Below are 17043 nucleotides of genomic sequence, written 5' to 3' on the forward strand. Positions count from 1 at the left end.
CCCCTGAGCGCGGCGCGCGCCGGGGTATGTAGTCTCCTCCGCCCTAGCGCCGTTGCCGGGGGCAACGGTCCCATCTGGCCGGAGTGGCTGGCGGTAGCGCGGTGGCGGCCTCTGCGGATGGACATCGTGGGAGGAGGTTGGCAAGGTTGGCTGGGCTGCCGAGGGCTTGGCGTCCGGACTCGGGAGAGGAGTTGCGGGGAAAGGGGAGCGTTCTGAAGCTGGGCTGGGAGGGCGGCCCGGCGCCTCACGCCTGTTTCCCCGTCGGGGCCCACCTGGGAGCGTGGTCGGGAGTGGGTCGCTCCCGGAGGTGGGGAAGAGCCCGATGGTCTGAAGGGAGCCAGTGTTTCAAAGTTAGCTTTACTTATTTTTAACAACTGGATTGAAGATTCGTTTACGTTATCATACAATTCACCCCTGTTAAGTGTACAATTCAGTTACTTTTATTTATAAGTTTACCAAGTGGTGCGGCAGTCACCACGATCCAGCTTTAGGACTTCTCCGTCGCCCCGCGGATATCCCTCCTGGCCCTTTGCAGTCCCTCCTCGCTTCCACTCCCAGCCCCAGGCAACCACTGAGGTGCTTAGCGACTGTGCAGATTTGCCTTTTCTGGATGATCCTTATGAATGGGATCATACACTGAGGGGGGGGGGGGCGGTTTGCATCTCATTACTTTCCCTTTGCATGATGTGTCCGAGATGCATGCGTGTTGTGTGTATCTGTATTTGTTCTTTTCTTATTGCCGGATAGTATTTCGTTATGGATGGACCTCAGTTCTCATCCATTCACTAGTTAATGGACTTTTGGGTTGTTTCCACTTCTTGTCTATTACGAATACTATTATGCATACATTTCGGTCTTCTTGGGCTACGTGGGAACCGCCAGACTGTTTTCCAAATTGGCCCCTGTACCATTTCACAATCCCCCATGACAGTGTATGAGGGTTCCAGTTTTTTCACGTCCTCACCCACACTAGTTATCTGTAGTTTTGATTGTAGGCATTCTGGTGCTGTGAAGTGGGATCTGGTGGTTTTGATTTGCGTTTGCCTAGTGGCTAGTGACATTGAACGTCTTTTCATGTGTTTGCTGGCCATTCATATCTTTTTTTTTTTTTTGTCCTTCAGTGCAATGTCTGTTCACATCTTTTGTCCATTGGTTTATTTTTAATTGTGTGTTTTAAAAATATATCAGCTTGTGGTAAAATGGACTTGACACAGAATTTGCCTCTTTAACCGTTATTGATTTATTTTTAAACCTAGGGAAACTTTCAGAAGAACTAGATGCTGGAAAACCTGGCCTGGTGGTCGGGCTTTCCCTCGGACCCACAGAATGGCCGGGGCCGAGTCCTCTCCTGAGCTTCAGTTACAAAATAAAGGTAGCTGTCAATGTGCCAGTGTCCTCCGCTTCCTCTTTACCACGTCCTTCCAGCTAAAAGCCAGTTAAAAGTAGGTATTCCAAACATTACTCTCTAAATTTTACTATTTACTCCTGCCCTACAATGAACATAGGAATCCTATGAGGGTCATAGTTATTACCACCTTTTTAGGATGAGCAAGCTGAAGCACAGAGTGGTTAAGCAACTTGCCCAGGCTAGGGATTCTGCACTGTTTCTGTTGGGGGTGGTTTTGTATTCACTGACCCCCGTGGTCAGGCCTGTGCTAGGTTAGTTAGTGCTGTTAGTACCCAGCTCAGGCCTTAGTGCCCTGGTGGTTAGTTAGGATGGGGACAAGCAGGCCAGCTCACCAGGCAGAGAAACAGAGAGAAAAAGAAAAATAATTCACTCTTATACAGAATCTTAGGGCTGGGTTAAATACTTTTCCTTGCACGAAACATTTGAGTTCAGGTTTGGAAGGCACAGAAGACATAGGCTTGCCAGATTTAACAAATAAAAATACGTGACACCCAGTTGAATTTGAATTCCGGATAACCAATAAATAAATTTTTCGTCTGAAAGTGTTTGGAACATACTACTTTTTAGTATAAAAATAATCTGGGTCGGGGCGCCTGGGTGGCTCGGTCAGTTAAGCATCTGACTCTTGATCTTGGCTCGGGTCTTGGTCTCAGAGTTGTGAGTGCAGGCCTGTGTTGGGCTCCGCGCCGGGTGTGGAGCCTACTTAAAAAAAAAAAAAAATTAGGGTTATACTTATATTTTAAAAATTATTTACTATTTATCGTAAATTCAAATCACTGGGTGTCCTGTTTTTAATCTGGCAATCCCAGTGAGCTCGTTTTCCAAGTGGACAGGGGTGGGGAAAAGAGGCTTTTTTAGGTCTCACGGTGAATTAAAAAAAAAATAATAATAACGCATGGCCTTGCTAAAACATTCAAACAATATGGGAACAAGCAGTGGTTGAGCATCTTGTCTTTTCTGCCTCACATAGTATTATGCTGGCCACGTTATGCACAGATCTCCCCCGTTCCTTTTAACGGCTGCATCGTATTCCCTCATCTGCATGCGCTCTTCTGGATCGCACCAGGTCTCTATGGATGGGTTCAGGTTTTTGATGAGTACAAACAATACTGCTGTGACATTCCTTGAACACGCATCTCTGTGTGCATTTCTGGGTGTAACTGTAGGTAAATTCCCAGACGTGGAATCGCCAGGTCACGGGGTCTCTGCATCTCCCACTTGCATTGCCGTTGGCGTGTTCCTTACTCAAGGGGCCGCAGCAAACACACACCCACTCAGACGATCTTTTTCCATCTTTTTAAGATTTTAAACTTTTTGGAAACCTTTGGAAATCTGGTAGTGGGTCGTTTTTATTCTTTTAGGGACACGTGGGAACTCTGAGAATATGATGAAAGCACTGACCTCTCTCCCCCAAGGAATGTACACCAGCATGTGCCCGCACCATGCAGCTGACATTGGTGGGGGGTGCTGTGTCCGTAGCCCCTCTGTCTTTCCAGGGCAGTGGTTTTCACACTGAAAGTACGGTATTCTGGGGGCGCTCCTTACATATACAGGCTGTGTTCGGGCAGTCCTTTGTGAGAGAGCTGGGGACACTTGGGTAAAGGAGGAGCCCTGATTTGGGGGGCGAGAGGTGGTGTAACTGGCCAGGCAGCGAAGCACGGTGGGGAGGAAGGGGAACTTTGGAATCAGACCTGAGCTTTGAATCTGGCTCTGCTGCTCACCAGCCAGGTGACCTTGACTGGCGACCTTGACCGGTGACCTAACCTTCGGGGGCTTTTATTTTTCTTGGCCTCCTCTAAAAGGGGGATCAGGGTTGCATGAGGATTAAATGAGATAACACAGCTCCGAGCAGAGTGCCAGGCACACCACTGGAGCCTGAGAAGCACTGGCTCTTCTGTTTAACGTTCAACACGTCTCATTGAAGACCTGGCATAGAACGGTAATTCAGTCGGTGCTACTGGGTGTTGACGTTTTCATTGTCACTGTGGGGCTTGAAGGGAAGGCTCTAGCCAGACTGCAAGGAAGGATCTGAGCTCTCAAACGGGAGGCGTTGAGGGATTTGAAGGCCCAATATGAACGTCAGATTTTTTTTTTTTTAAGAATTTTATTTATTTATTTGACAGAGAGAAAAGCAGAGGGAGAGCGGCAGGCAGAGGGAGAGGGAGAAGCAGGCTCACCAAGCAGGGAGCCCGATGCGGGGCTCGATCCCGGGACCCTGGGATCATGACCTGAGCTGAAGGCAGCTGCTTAACGACTGAGCCACCTAGGCGCCCTTAACGTCAGGTATTCTTACTCTACGTTTTCCTTTCTTTACTCCCTAGAATGGCTTCCATAAGAAGAACCGGCCATCCCGCGCGCAATGTTTTTGGTGATTTTAGTGATATTTCCTTAGAAGATTCAAAAATGGAAGAAATCAGAACCTTGAAAATCAGTAGAAGTCTTACCAAAATAGCACCCGCTCATAGCAGATTTCTAAAAGGAAACCAAACCGTGGGTGTAGAACACTCACTTCTGAGAGAGAAGGCTGTTGTGGAGGGTGGGCACAAGCTCTCCTCAGGGAGACCCCCGACCACTGCCTCGAAGCTCAGGGCCAGCGCCGCACTCACAAAGCTGGCTCAGATAGAAACCAAGATCATGAATCGGAAGGCGAAGATGGATTTGTCTGACGTGGAATCCGACCTGAAGACCTCTGAGGACAGTCTTCCAGAGCGCACAGACACAGTCCTCCCCAGGAGTACAGTCAAACTTTCTCCACACAGCCTGGATGAAACCTCCCAGAAACAAGCCTGGGAAGTTTCCATGGCCGAGAGCAATGCGCGGAATGGGAGGGTCAGTAGGTTTCTAAAGAGGAGGGAACCACGGGTTGAAAATACCTTCCCTAAAGCACATTTTGGAAAAGAGAGGAATTTTCAAACACCCAAAGAGAAAAAACCTACTAGAAAACTAGATTCTCCAGACAGCGATGAGGAGGAAATGAAAGAGTTGCTGGGAAGCTTGCTAGAATCTCCTAGAGAAAAAGAAACATACACGAATCGGTGTTTCGGCAGCCCCAAAGTCAGTGAGAAAGAACAGACAAAACTGTCCTCGGTAAGGTTTGCATCTACTTTTTTTTTTTTTTTTTTGATGGATTGATTGATTTGAGAAGGGGAGGGGCAGAGGGAGAGGGAGGGAAAATCGTCAAGCGGACTCCCTTCTGAGGGTGGAGCCCGACGTAGGGCTGGATCCCACAACCCTGAGATCATGACCTGAGCCGAAATCAAGAGTCGGATGCTCAACCGACTGAGCCACCCAGGCGCCCCTGTGTGTACTTATTCTTTTTTTTTTTTTTAAGATTTTATTTATTTTAGAGAGAGAGAGAGAGAGAGAGCACAAGCAGGTGGAGGGGCAAAGGGAGAGGGAGAGAGAGAGAATCTTAAGCAGGCTCCGTGCCCAGCGTGGAGCCCGATATGGGGCTCAGTCTCAGGAAGCTGAGATCATGACCTGAGCCGAAATCAAGAGTTGGACACTTAATGACTGAGCCACCCAGGTGCCCCACATATACTCATCCTTAACGAAGCCTCGCGTCTGCTCTTTATGTCACGGGGCTAGAGACTCGACAGCCGCCGTCTCCCGTGGGCTAAGGAAGGGGTTTGACAAGGAACGGTTGGGCTCCAGCCAGTCACGGCTCCCTGTTTTGGGGCCTGCTCTGTGGGTGACAGGATTTGGGACATATTAGGCAGTTTATAACGTCTGGAGGAAGTGTATGCACCTCGGGTCAGCACTTTGTGTGACCGCTCGCCAGTGGCGATCCACACCTGCTTGTCAGTGGCCCCGCACGGGAAACGTGGCGTAGCTGCACTTGCATTTTTTTTCAGTTGAGATGAAATTCACATAACCAAAAAGTAAGATTTGTAAGAAGAACAATTCAGCACCATTTAGTCCATTTGTGATGTGCAACCACCACACCTCTGTCTGGTTCCAGAACGTTTTCGTCAGCCCCAAAGGTGACCCTGTACCCGTTAAATAATCACTCCTCATTTTCCCCTCCCCCAGCCCCTGGCAACTTGTAATCGGCTTTCTGTCTCTGTGGATCTGACTGGCGGGGACGTTTCATACACATGGAATCATCCAGTATGTGACCTTCCGTGACTGGCTGCTTTTACTCAGTGTAAAGTTTTCGAGGGTCATCCACATTGTAGCATGTGTCAGAGCGTAATTCCTTTTTATGGCTGAGTGAGACTCCATTGTGTGAATGTACTACGTCTTATCTATCCACCATCCATTGTTGGGCATTTGGGTCTTTTCCACCTTTTGGCTATCTGTGAATAGTGCTATTAGGAACATTTGTGTACACATTATCTGTTTGAGTCCCTGTTTTCAGTTCTTTGGGGTCTGTCCCTAGGAGCGGAATGACTGGGCCCTCTAGTAATTCCACGTGTAACGTACTGAAGCAATGCCAAGCTATGTTCCACAGCAGCTGGGCCATTTGCATCCCTGCAGCAGTGCATGAGGGTTCCAGTTTCTCCACATCGTCACCAGCACTTGTGATCAGAGCTAACACTGGTGACTAGAGCCATCTTCATGGGTGTAAAGTGGTGGGAAGGCTGCATTTTAAGGGGAAAAAATATCTGTATATACATTTTGATTCTGTTGAAGGTCCAGGCTATCATAGACCATGTACTCGGGACTTACTTAATGAATTTTATTTATTTTTTAGAAGATTTTATTTATTTATTTGAGAGAGAGTAAGAAACAGAGCATGAGTTGGGGGAGGGGCAGAGGGCAAGGGAGAGAATCCTTAAGCAGACTCTGAGCTGCGCACAGAGCCCGATGTGGGACTTGATCCCATGACCCTGGGACCATGACCTGATCCCAAGGCAGATGCTTAACCGACTGAGCCATCCAGGTGCCCTTCAGGGGCCTTAATTTAGAGAAGGTGTAATTAACAAAATTCATTTGAAAGCCAAGTGATATTTCTGATTATTTGTGGAATATTTCTGGTCCCAGTATTATCTTGTTTAAATGTTGTAGCTTGACTCCTAGAAATGAGGGGAGAGGGAGAGAAAGACAATTTGATCACTGACCCTTGGCCCCATGCCCCACTCTGGCCACACTGTTCAGGGGTAAGGACTTCGTTGTCACCGGTTCGGTAATTAGTTTCATTTATTTCCGCCAAAGTAGGATCAGATCCCAACTCGGCCAAGAATCCTTTCGCTACCCAGTGAGGAACTTTCCAGCCCAAAGTCATTTCGGACATCACCTCTGCCAGCCTCACAGTCCGCAGACGGGACCCTTCGCAGCGTGCGCTCAAGAGCTCACTCCTCACAGACTCACACTTCAGGGGACACAGCCGCCCCCACGGCACCGCTTCCCATCACTGGCACCTCTCCAGAGTCAGCCTCGATGGTGCGGCATGACAAGTCCTCCTCCCCTGGAAGGAGTGAGGCGGGGCCTTGTGATGAGTCCCTCTCAGAAGCTGCTGATGACAGCCTGAACGGTAACCCATGGCCCTACGCCCAGCTGTCACCCTGGGCAGGAAGGGCGAGACCACCTGGAGGGTCCCTGGCCGGTGGGGGGGGGGGGGGAACGGCCACGGACGGCCACTGGGTATTGCCATGGGAAGTGCGTGGCTCACGCTACACCCTCTGCTTCCTGACCTTCTTTCTTGGTGGAGGGGCCAAGTCAGATTTTTGTTCTATCTCTAATGTCTTCATCTGTCTTCACCTGACCAGTGACAGAGCAATAGCCCAAAAACAAAATCCTGGAAGAGCCACGTACGGCAGAGGGGCGATTCAGTGTTCCTTTTGGTGAAAGAGAAATTTGCCTCCTTTCTTTTTTAAATTCGGAAAAGGAAGTAAATCTCTAAGCAGTCACGATTAGACGTTTCTATGATTTCAACATTATTCGACATTGTTTTTGTCTTTTTTAAAAAAGATTTTATTTATTTATTTATTTGAGAGAGAGAAGGAGAGAGAGAGAGAGAGAGCATGAGCAGGGGGTGGGTCAGAGGGAGAGAGAGAGAATCCCAAGCCAACTCCCCGCTGAGCACCGAGCCCGACACGGGGCTCCATCCCACAACCCTGGGGTCATGATCTGAGCTGAAACGAAGAGTTGGACGCTTAACCGCCTGCGCCACCCAGGCGCGCCAACATTATCGTTATCTTAGTATTACATGTATTTAAAAAAGAAAGGAAAAAGATGTGCAGCCAACACTTACGTCTTCTGTCTGGGGCACTTCATCGTGAGACCCAAAGTAGAACTGTGTCCCGAAGGCCCCCTGGGCACCGGGAGGCGCCAGCTGTGGTGTTGGCAGGAGGGTGATGGCACACAGGCCCACAAGCGCCCTGGCCCCTGCGTGCTGGGGGACCTGGAACTCGTGACTCAGCAGTAGGGGAGGAAAAACCGCTTTTCTGTGGTCCCGGCTGGGGCCCTGCATCCAAAGACAGATTCACAGAAGAAAAGCATGTTAAATAAATGTTAAATAAATATCCAATATTAGTTTTATGTGACACCGGAGCCTTCATAAAAGAAATGAAGACCCGAAGAAGCATTGTGTGTGAGCATTTTTATGTTAGGCTTGATGAGGAGTGGAAAGTCGCGGAAAAACGTGATTGGACAAAAGGCAGTGAGCTAAGGGTAGTAAAGGGGCACACTCAGTGAGGCCTGCTGGGATTCCTCTTGGAGTCCCTCCATCTTGGAAAGAGGAGGCTCCTTTCCTGCGGGTAGAGGGAGGGCACTTCTCACTCGAGGGTCTTGTGAGCTGCTTCCGGGGAGAAGGGCGGCTACCTCTCACAGCACCTGCCCTTGCTCAGGTTCCTTCAGCCTGAAATACTCAGTATGCCAAGGTGCCAAGTGTCGGGGCGGTGTGTTCCGAACCCCATCACAGACTAACCTGGGTGTGAACGCCCCAGTAGGGGCAGCAGCAGATCTGCCGAGGCAGCGGGGAGTGTTGCCAACAAAGGTGCCCTCGTTAGGGCCGGAGAATGCAGGGGGCCCGGCCTTAGGCTGCCGGTGTGAGAAGCCCCTTTGGGCCCCCTCGGTGGCTGCCATCTGCTGGATGCCATGTGGCACCTCGCTAATCGTGGTTCTGATCCTTGGGCCCGAGGGGCTGGTAAGTGGGTGTCCTTGCCCCCCTGGCCCCGTGTCACCTCCCTCATGTGGATGGGAAGGTGGGCGTAGGCTGGCAGGGCAGCGACAGACCCAGGTCCCTGCCCTTCTGCCGTCTGTCCTCACTGCCGGCCCGGAGGGCCCTCGCCTGGTGGCCAGCCCCTGCCCTCCTCTGTCCAGATGTAGCCTCCGAGAGGGAGGCAAGCTGGGAGTGGTGAATACGTTCTGAGTTTAGGGTCTGACGTAGCTGGGGTGGACGTCCTGGCCTCACCTCTTACTGGCTGTGCGGTCTCGGGCTCTCTGTGCCTCAGTTTCCTCATCTGCGAAGTGGGGGCAGGGCCATGCTGGTGAGATCGTGCCTGTGAAGCGCCTCGGCTGGTCCTCCGCGGGAAGGTTGGCCGACGTGACAGTGACATTTTTCCTCAGCCAGTGCCAGCGCTGTTCAAAGTGCTCAAGTCCAGAATCACCCCAGTGCCTTTGCTCTGGGCCGGCTGGGATGCCTTTTAGTTCAGAGGCTTTTCCAGGGTTGTGTCTTTGGACCTCCCCGCCATGTGAACTGTGGTGACCGTCAGAGTAAGAGAGCTCGGAGGAGGGCTGAGCCCCCAGGACTGTAGTGATGAGGGGGAATCACTCTGGGGCTTAGGACCATCAGGTGTTGGGGGGCAGACCCCTCTCGCCTCCAGCTCTGTCCCTGCTGCCCAGAGGGCCCCGCTCCCTCCTGTGCCCGCTGCCGGGCACACTCTCCCTCTCTCCCTCTCTCCCTCTCTCCCTCTCTCTCTCCCTCTCTCTCTCTCTCTCTCTCTCTCTCTCTCTCTCTCACCACACCCCGCCCCGCTCCCGTGCTTCAGGGCCTGACCTGAACCACATAATAGAGTTCCTGTCAACGTTGGCTGATGTTCACTGCCCGTCCGCCTGGAGGCGCGGGCTCGTTTGTCGGGTCCAGAGAAATCTGTCTGGAATACCAGCACTCCGCCGAGGACTCTGTACTCCCAAGTCTCCAGCACCCGCGTGTGCAGGCACTGGCGACGGGCCCTTTGGCATGCCCAGTGCTCGTTCACTTTAGGCTCCTGTGCCCTTAACTTGTTTTAAATGGGAACTTAGGACACTTCGGGTCTAGTCTTGTGTCTGCCTGAGTTGTCCCCCATCCCCACCCCCCATACCTTGAGCACACTTGATACCACGCCTCCTTCACTGCGTTGCCGCCAACGACTCATCTGGCCTAGTGTCTGTTTTTATAAATAAAGTTTATAAACTTTATAGTTTATAAAGTATATAAGCATATAAGCCGCCTCCACTTGTTTTACACATGGTTTGTGGCGGCTCTTTGCACCGTAAGGACAAAGCTGAGTAATTGTGATACAGGCTAGGATACAAAGTGGAAAATATTTACTACTTAGAGAAAAAGTGTGTCAGTCCTTGTGCTGGCTTATTAAGGACAGAGACTGCACGTTTCTGGTAAACGCTGTGGAGGAAATAAATGAGTCAATGTTGCCATGTTGCATTTTTGATTACAGATTTTCGAATCAATCTTTTATCCCTTGATGATCTGGCTCCAGCTGTCAGCGAGAACTCAGACTTGGAACAGAAAGTAAGTATAGCCAACTTCAGTTTTCATTGCCAGTCATGTGGAGAGGCTTGCCATGGTGGTGCTTCACTGAGGCCCGTAGTCCTTCACCCCCAGGGGCCACTTGGCATGTCTGGAGACATTTTTGGTCATGACTGGGGTTGGAGGGCGCTGCTGGCATTGGGCGGTGGGGCCGGGGGGGGGCTGCGGTGGCGGCCAGGGACGCGGCTCAGGGTCCCACACAGCATAGGATGGCCCCACTGCGAAGACTGTTTGAGTTTCAAATGTCAAGAGTGCCCTGGGTGAGAGATCCTGATTTGGGTGATAACAGGAGAAAGCTACTTAATGTAGCAGAGAATTGAGGCAGGTCCCACTTTAAACCGCCCCGTAACAACACCGCGCCGACCTGTGCTCAGCCCAGTGTCCCGTTGTGATTCTCACCACATTAGTAACCTCCTCGCTCCCGAAAGCACGTTGTCATAATACAGAATGATGACACTTAAGCAGAGTTCATCCACGTGCCACCGACACAGGCTCACGCCTTCGGTGTTCAAATGGGGCAGTCCCGTGAGGCTGAAGCGTCTCACGAGTTCCGCTCACAGTCCGGGGCCCGCCCCAAGCCGCCGAAGGACCAGTGCGGACCCCCAACCTGCTGGGCCCCCCGGGGACCCATTCCAACGCAGTGGTATTTTGAGCATGCTGATCGGACAAAACCACTTGCCAGTTACCCCTGTCATTCTTCATTTTAGAAAGAAGGCCAGCGGGAAAAGGCATCCAGCCAAAGCCCCCGGGCCGGGGGTCCCCCCACTGGAAGTGAGGTCTCAGAGTGCCTGAGTGAGCCGTCGGTCTCCTCCGCTGGGCCTGAGGGTGCTTCCAGCCCGAGGCCGAAGTCTCAGGAGCCCACGGCGAGCACGGTGAGCTCGGCTTACTCGGAAGATTTTGAAACAGCATCCGAGTCAAGGGCCCATTCTGAGGAGTCTCCCGACAGGACGCCAGACACTCTGTCAGACTTCTCTGCAAGCCTGCAGCCAGACCTTCCCCTGCCAACACTCAAGCCTTGGAAGAAGCAGGTCAGGGACGTTACGAGAGTCCTCATGAAGGAGACGGCTGTGCAGACCCTCGAGCCCGCCTTCACCTACCAGTGGGCAGAGGGTAAGCGGGTGGGCCCCACGAGGGAGGCGCAGGCTCTCGCGGTCCGTGCTGCGGGCATCCTTGGAAGCACGACCGAGAGCTTCAGGGTCTGGAGGTTCGGGTCATCATCGTTAGGCAGCTCAGGGGGCCGCGGGGCACGTTTCCTCTTCCGAGGATGAGGGGCAGCAGCCCCAGGCCGACATTTCTCTTCACGCCCGGTGTGACCTTCCAGACGTTTCCCTTGGCCCCCGCTTCGGTCTTGGCCCATCTGAACGGAAAGGCCCCTTTCTTTTAAACCTTCCCCCGCTCTCTTTTCTCATCTAGGTGGACACCCACAGTGTCACCAGAGCTTGTTCCTGGGCTGCCCAAGGGGCCGTACCTCTCACCTGCGGTGTGCATTTTGATTTGGGGGGGCTTAGCCGTAAATCAGCCTGGGCTGCACACCGGGATGGGGCATGACCATTCTCTTGCTTCTCGGGGAGGAAAGTCAGGCAGATGTGCCAAGTCAGATTGCTAGAAGGCGTTCGAGGCACTGGGAGCCCGGTTCTGTGACTCGGAAACCTCTGCGTTCCTCTCCACAGCCTCGTGCTGCCTGACGACGTAGCCGGTTGTCCATCGTGGACAAATGTGTGCATTTCTGTACCTTTTTGAAATTTCAAGGGAGCTTTCGTAAAACATAGCCGATGCTGTTTTCCTAGACTAGGCCTGACACTGAAAGGAGAAGAAAACACAGCCTAAATAAAGCGGCTTCTTAGAGTCCAGGGCACAGCCCGAAGCCTGCTCGTGGCCTGCAGATGGAAGGCCGAGGTGGGGAGGGTCCGATGCCGCCGTGACTAGCCGGTGTGACCGCGGTGACCGCTTGGGCCAGCTCAGCTGACCTGTACCAGGAGAAGCCAGCAGAAAGATGGAGGCAGGCTTGGGGAAATTTTAAAAGGAGAAGAGGTGAACAAAGCCAGAAGGGTGGCTGTCCTTCAGAAGAGAAAAGATGAGATTCGTGTAGCCTGTTTCATGTCCCATCCACTGATGAAAGGCGTCCTGCCCACTCACCCCTCCCCCTTTGTCGCTGGGACAGGGGCCGGCATTGCGGCCATTGGGCCTGCCCTGGGAGGTGCCTACGTGGACCCCGTGCCCATTGCCAGTCACGTCGTCAGCGCGGACTCGATAGAAGGTAACAGCCCCGCTCCGTGGGTCCTGGCGGTGAAGGCGCAGATTCACGGCCACCCGGGGGGGGGCGGTGCCCCGCATTAGTGCCGGGTGCGGGGGGGATCTGTTGGTGAGACTGTCGCAGCCACAGGCAACTGCCACGGTTCCTAGGATCCTGGACGACAGACTGAGTGTCTGAGAACCTTCGGTCTGTTTTGCCAAAGGACACCCGTGTCGGATAAAACAGGGAAGTTATGAGTAACACAACTCTGAGCCCTCCACCCCAGCCAAGCCGTTCCTGCGTGTCCCTCCCCTCCCCCCCTCCCCCTCCCCCTCCCCCCCCCCGCCACGCCTGTGTGTCCAGAATCCATAGTAGTTTTTCCCCCCAAAGACACTCAGCCGGTGCTGAGAGGCAGCCAGCCCGGTAGCCACGGGCCTTGGTGCCTTGCCGAGCCCGGGGAGTGCCAGGGCCCCGGGCGGCCCGGCCCGGCCTGCGGTGGGGGAGGCCCAGGCTCCGTCAGGTCCTCACAGGGCCACTGACCACTTGAGGGACACAAACAGGGGTCCATCTAGTACCTCTTATGTTTTCGCCCTTTTCAATTTTTTTTAAAGATGAAGATACTAAAACACACTGGTTGTAACCACAGAATTGTTTATATCCTTTCAAAAAACTCTCCCGTTCAGCTATCACCCCCGAGCTTGTTCTCTGTTGTTACGCAGCCTTCCAATGATCCTTTCGAACACTTGCACAACTTCCATTCTTCAGTGTATTTTGAGTTTAATGGAAACTTTTTTATTTTTAGTTTTAGTTTTAATTATTTTAGTTTTGTGTTTAAAAACACGTAACATGGGGCACCTGGGTGGTTTAGGCGGCTGAGCGTCTGCCTTCGGCTCAGGTCATGATCCCAGGGTCCTGGGGTCGAGTCCCGTGTCAGGCTCCCTGCTCAGCGGGGAGCCTGCTTCTCCTTCTCTCTGCTCATGCTTTCTCTGTCTCTATCAGATAAATAAATAAAGTCTTTTTAAAAAAACCCCCATAGGATTTACCCCCTTAGCTATTTCTTAGTGTCCAGTTCAGTGGCGTGAAGAGGGTTCCCGTGGGGCAGGTGTACCGCTGGGGATGCCGATTGACTAGACTTCATCCTGCGGTCGGACGTTAAGACTCAGGTTTCTGCCTGGGCGCTGAGCATCCCGCACGAGCGGCTCTCGAGAGTCCCATACCAGCCCTCAGAAAGCAGCTCGCTCACTCCAGGGTAGAGGCGGCCGGGAGGGACCAGTGGGGCCTTCGGTACTTCTGGGGGCAGGACCTTCCAGAAAGCATCCCCACGTGGCTGCACGTGGGCGCTGCCGAGCACAGGGGCCCCAAGCCGCGGACCTTCTCCCCCTGCTCTGGGGGGGCACCCGTGGGGAGGCGGGCCGGTGGGCGGGCCGGCCGAGTGACACGGAGCCGGTGCAGCCCTGACAGCTTACAGCCCGGCCGTGTTGGCGCTCAATGACATGCTGAAGCAGCAGCTGAGCCTGACGCAGCAGTTCGTGGAGGCCAGCCGGCACCTGCACGGGTCCCTGCTGCAGTCCCTGGACCGAGACTCGTTCCACTACCACACCCTGGAGGAAACCAAACAGGTGACCGCAGCACACCGCCCCTCCCGGGAGAGAGGGCAGGGGCCTCGCTCGTGGAGGGGGACGGGACTCAGGCCGGGCAGCGGGGACGCTGTGGTCCCAGCAGGGGGAGCCTGCTTCTGACCTCGGGGCGGAGGCAGTGGGGAGAGGGGCTCCCGTCCCTCCACACAGACCCTTCCCAAGCTCTGTCCCCGCAGGGCCTCTCTCCTTAGTCCTGGGAGCTGAAGTGCCGAGAATATCACACTCACCTCTCTGTCTCCCCAAATTTAATTTTTGTCTGATTATAAAAAAAAAATGTGTGCTCATTTTATAAAAATTTTTGTTAGAGAGGTAGTTTTTAAAGCCCTCCATAACTTCAGAGATGATTATTACCAACTCAGTGTTCTTTGGATTTTCCGTGTGAAACATGAACTATATTATGTATAGACTGTATAATACTGTGGTACTGTGTATCATCAGATACGTGTTACAATGTGAGAGGTATAACATTCTGTCCAGTGTGTGTTTCTTTATAGAAATGGCATTGTACCGTACGAGCTGTTCTGCATGGGAATGTCTGTCCTTTCGTCTACAAATACGTCAGTCCGCAGCTCTCAAAACAGAGGACTTTTGAACAATATGCTCACGATACCACGATAATCCCGAGGCCAAACGAGCTTTTCCTAATATCGTTGGATATCCAGTGTTAGATTTCCACTCGTCTCATGAAAGTTGTACGTTTTGTTGTTTTTTCATCAGAACCCAGACAAAGTCCATACATCAAGACTGTCCGGGGTCTTTTTGGCCTCCTGGTCAGAGCAGCGGTTCTCGCACATACCACAGGGGTGCCCACTTTGAGAACCGTGCTCCTCAGGTTTCCCCTGCGCCGCCCCCCCCCCCGCCCCAACTGCCCCATCTCTCTGATGTCTCCTTGTAGTTTATTTGTTCAAGGAAACAGGTTGTTTCTTCGACGGTTGCCCCCATTCTGGACCGTTGACTGCGCCCCCGCAGAGTCCTTTCGCTTCGCTCGGTCCTGTACGTTGGTTGATGGGCTGCAGCTGAAGCGGTCTGCCCGCGTCACCTGCCTGCAGCCCACCGTGGCTCCTCCCTGAGGCCTGCGCCCGGGCCCCGTGTGCTCTGAGGGCCCCCCGGGCAGCGCCCCTCGCCGGCCCCATCCCCAGCCACGGCCGTGCTTCCCTTTCAGACCCAGTCAGGGCTCACCCCTTGCAGGGTGCTCTGCCGGGAGCCTTCTGGGTTCATCTCTCGTTTCCACAGCACTGTCACGTGGCATCCCGCCTCTTTTTCCGTCCGCCTGTCCGGGAGCCACTGGGGACAGGCACCGCCTCCAACACCCCAGGCCTCAGGAGCCTCGGTGGACTGAGGCAGCGGTGGTGACATCTCTGTCCTCTGCCCCACAGTACATCAGGCACCACAGGCCCGCGCCGCTGTCCATGGAGGACGCCCTGGAGGAGGTGAAGAAGGAGCTGTGAGTTCCAGGAGGTGAGATGGGGTCTGTGGGCCCGAGCTGTAACACGGCGGGCCAGCACGCCGGCTGTGACGCTCACACGTTTTCCAGGGGATGGTGGTGGGAGGTGGCACCCAGGACTCACCTGAGTGGAGTCCCGGCTCCAGCCTTTCCCAGCTGAGGGGCTGACTGCTCCCAGCCCCCCCCCCCGCCGCCCCCCCGTGCCCCGCCCCGTGGGCTGCCCGGCACCTGGCCCGAGAGGAGACACAGGCCGGGGGAGCCGGACCCACGGGTGGCTCGGCTCGGTCACCGCTCCCAGCGGGACGGAGGGTGCCCGCCTGCCTGGAGCCCCGCGGGGCGGCCGGACTGGCCAGGGGCTGCCTTCCTCATGAGCAGAGGTTAGATGGAAGGGCTGAGAAGCCCCGTGTGCTCCACAGGAGCCAGCACCAGATGCCCACGCCGGGGACACCGACGGGAGATGCCAGGACACGGCTTCTGACCGGACTGCACGACTCAAGACAGACTCGCACGCCGGGCACGGCCCCTCCTGACTCGGCCCGAGTGCGCTTCTAACTTGAACACACAGAGAAAAAGGTCTTTAAAAAAAGTTTTTATTTGAAGGCAAAACAGTAAAATCCACAAGAAATCGTTAACAGCATGTGTTTACGTTTTATCCTGAATCAGACACGTTTGAACAATTCACAGCTACAGGAAATCTAGAACAAAATCAAATTATTTTATCACATCAGGTTGAAAAGTTGGAGAGGACTCTGCATCTTATTGAAAAGAATTTTTCAAAAATGTTTCTGTACAAAGAGACGGCACCGCACGAGCTGCCCACAGACGCCAGGTGTGGCCGTCCCTGCGCCGACCCCAGGGCGGTGTCTGCCCCTCCCCCCCCACCGCCCGGCCGGGGGGCCCCCTCGCTGGTGGGGTGGGGCGGGCCGGAGGCGTGGCGGGGCTCGCTCTCCACACCCCAGAGCGGAGCAGGCCGTCCACGTGAGCGCTGGTGTTGGGTTCCTCTAAGTGAGAAACACAAGCAGAGACGCTTAAGGGTGCAGGCTCTTCGAGGGCGTCACTCCGTGACCTGAAGATGCCTCAGATCAGCTTCCTTAGAACCTTTGTTTCTGCAGGGACCGTGAGTGGCTAACGTTTGGGGAAAAAATTTCAACTCAAACAACTAAAGTAACTGAACTACGGGCTGTGAGCACGTCTTAGAGGAATCCGGTTTCAAATTCTCACTGGGATCCTCTGAGAGCAACATTCCCTTCTCTAAAACTAAACATCTGGAGTAAAAAATGAAAGCCCTGTGTAACTCTGCCAATCAGAAAGGGTCTGATTTTCTGGTTGTAACCGGCGCCTGGCCTGGGGCCCGTCCTCCACACGCTCCTCCCGGCCTAAGCGGAAGCTCCGAGCGGACTGCGGGGAGGTGCAAACAGCCGTGCCTTCGGGTGTCGGGAATTCGTATCCAGGGGTGGAGGGTCTCAGGTTTCTCACTGCTCCATCAAGGGAAGGCGGCTTGTGGCCGGGCGGCCGGGGCATCTCCGGGCGGGTTCTGGCTTCTACGGGAGAGCTGGTTTGCAGGCGGGGCCTGGGGGGCCTCCCACGCTGTGGAGCACGGCCCTCTCCCTAGGCATGCTGTCGTCTTCC

At 53.8% G+C, this 17043-nt stretch overlaps 1 protein-coding gene across 14 annotated transcripts; it reads left to right on the forward strand.

Annotated features, from left to right (window-relative positions):
• Window positions 1-3: 3 nt before the first annotated feature.
• Window positions 4-16697, forward strand: C1H19orf44 (chromosome 1 C19orf44 homolog). 14 transcript variants are annotated; one of them, XR_003518531.2, is made up of 12 exons: window positions 19-145; window positions 1257-1442; window positions 3730-4495; window positions 5441-5518; window positions 6569-6884; window positions 10009-10082; window positions 10808-11210; window positions 12262-12357; window positions 13786-13952; window positions 14465-14662; window positions 15347-15428; window positions 15831-15871. XR_003518531.2 is itself a non-coding variant. In XM_027586764.2 (11 exons), exons 3-10 carry the CDS (start codon window positions 3731-3733, stop codon window positions 15416-15418), a joined length of 1971 nt encoding a protein of 656 aa, XP_027442565.1. In that variant the 5' UTR covers window positions 19-145; window positions 1257-1442; window position 3730; the 3' UTR covers window positions 15419-15428; window positions 15831-15967. The 14 variants fall into 14 exon arrangements, 7 of the variants coding, with proteins under 7 accessions (XP_027442565.1, XP_027442568.1, XP_027442571.1 ...); XR_003518532.2 differs by having other exon boundaries at window positions 68-136; XR_003518535.2 differs by lacking the exon at window positions 1257-1442 and having other exon boundaries at window positions 4-136.
• The last annotated feature ends 346 nt before the right edge of the window (window positions 16698-17043 follow it).

Source organism: Zalophus californianus, chromosome 1 (assembly GCF_009762305.2).
Source record: "Zalophus californianus isolate mZalCal1 chromosome 1, mZalCal1.pri.v2, whole genome shotgun sequence".
In the NCBI taxonomy this organism is placed as follows: Eukaryota; Metazoa; Chordata; class Mammalia; order Carnivora; family Otariidae; genus Zalophus; species Zalophus californianus.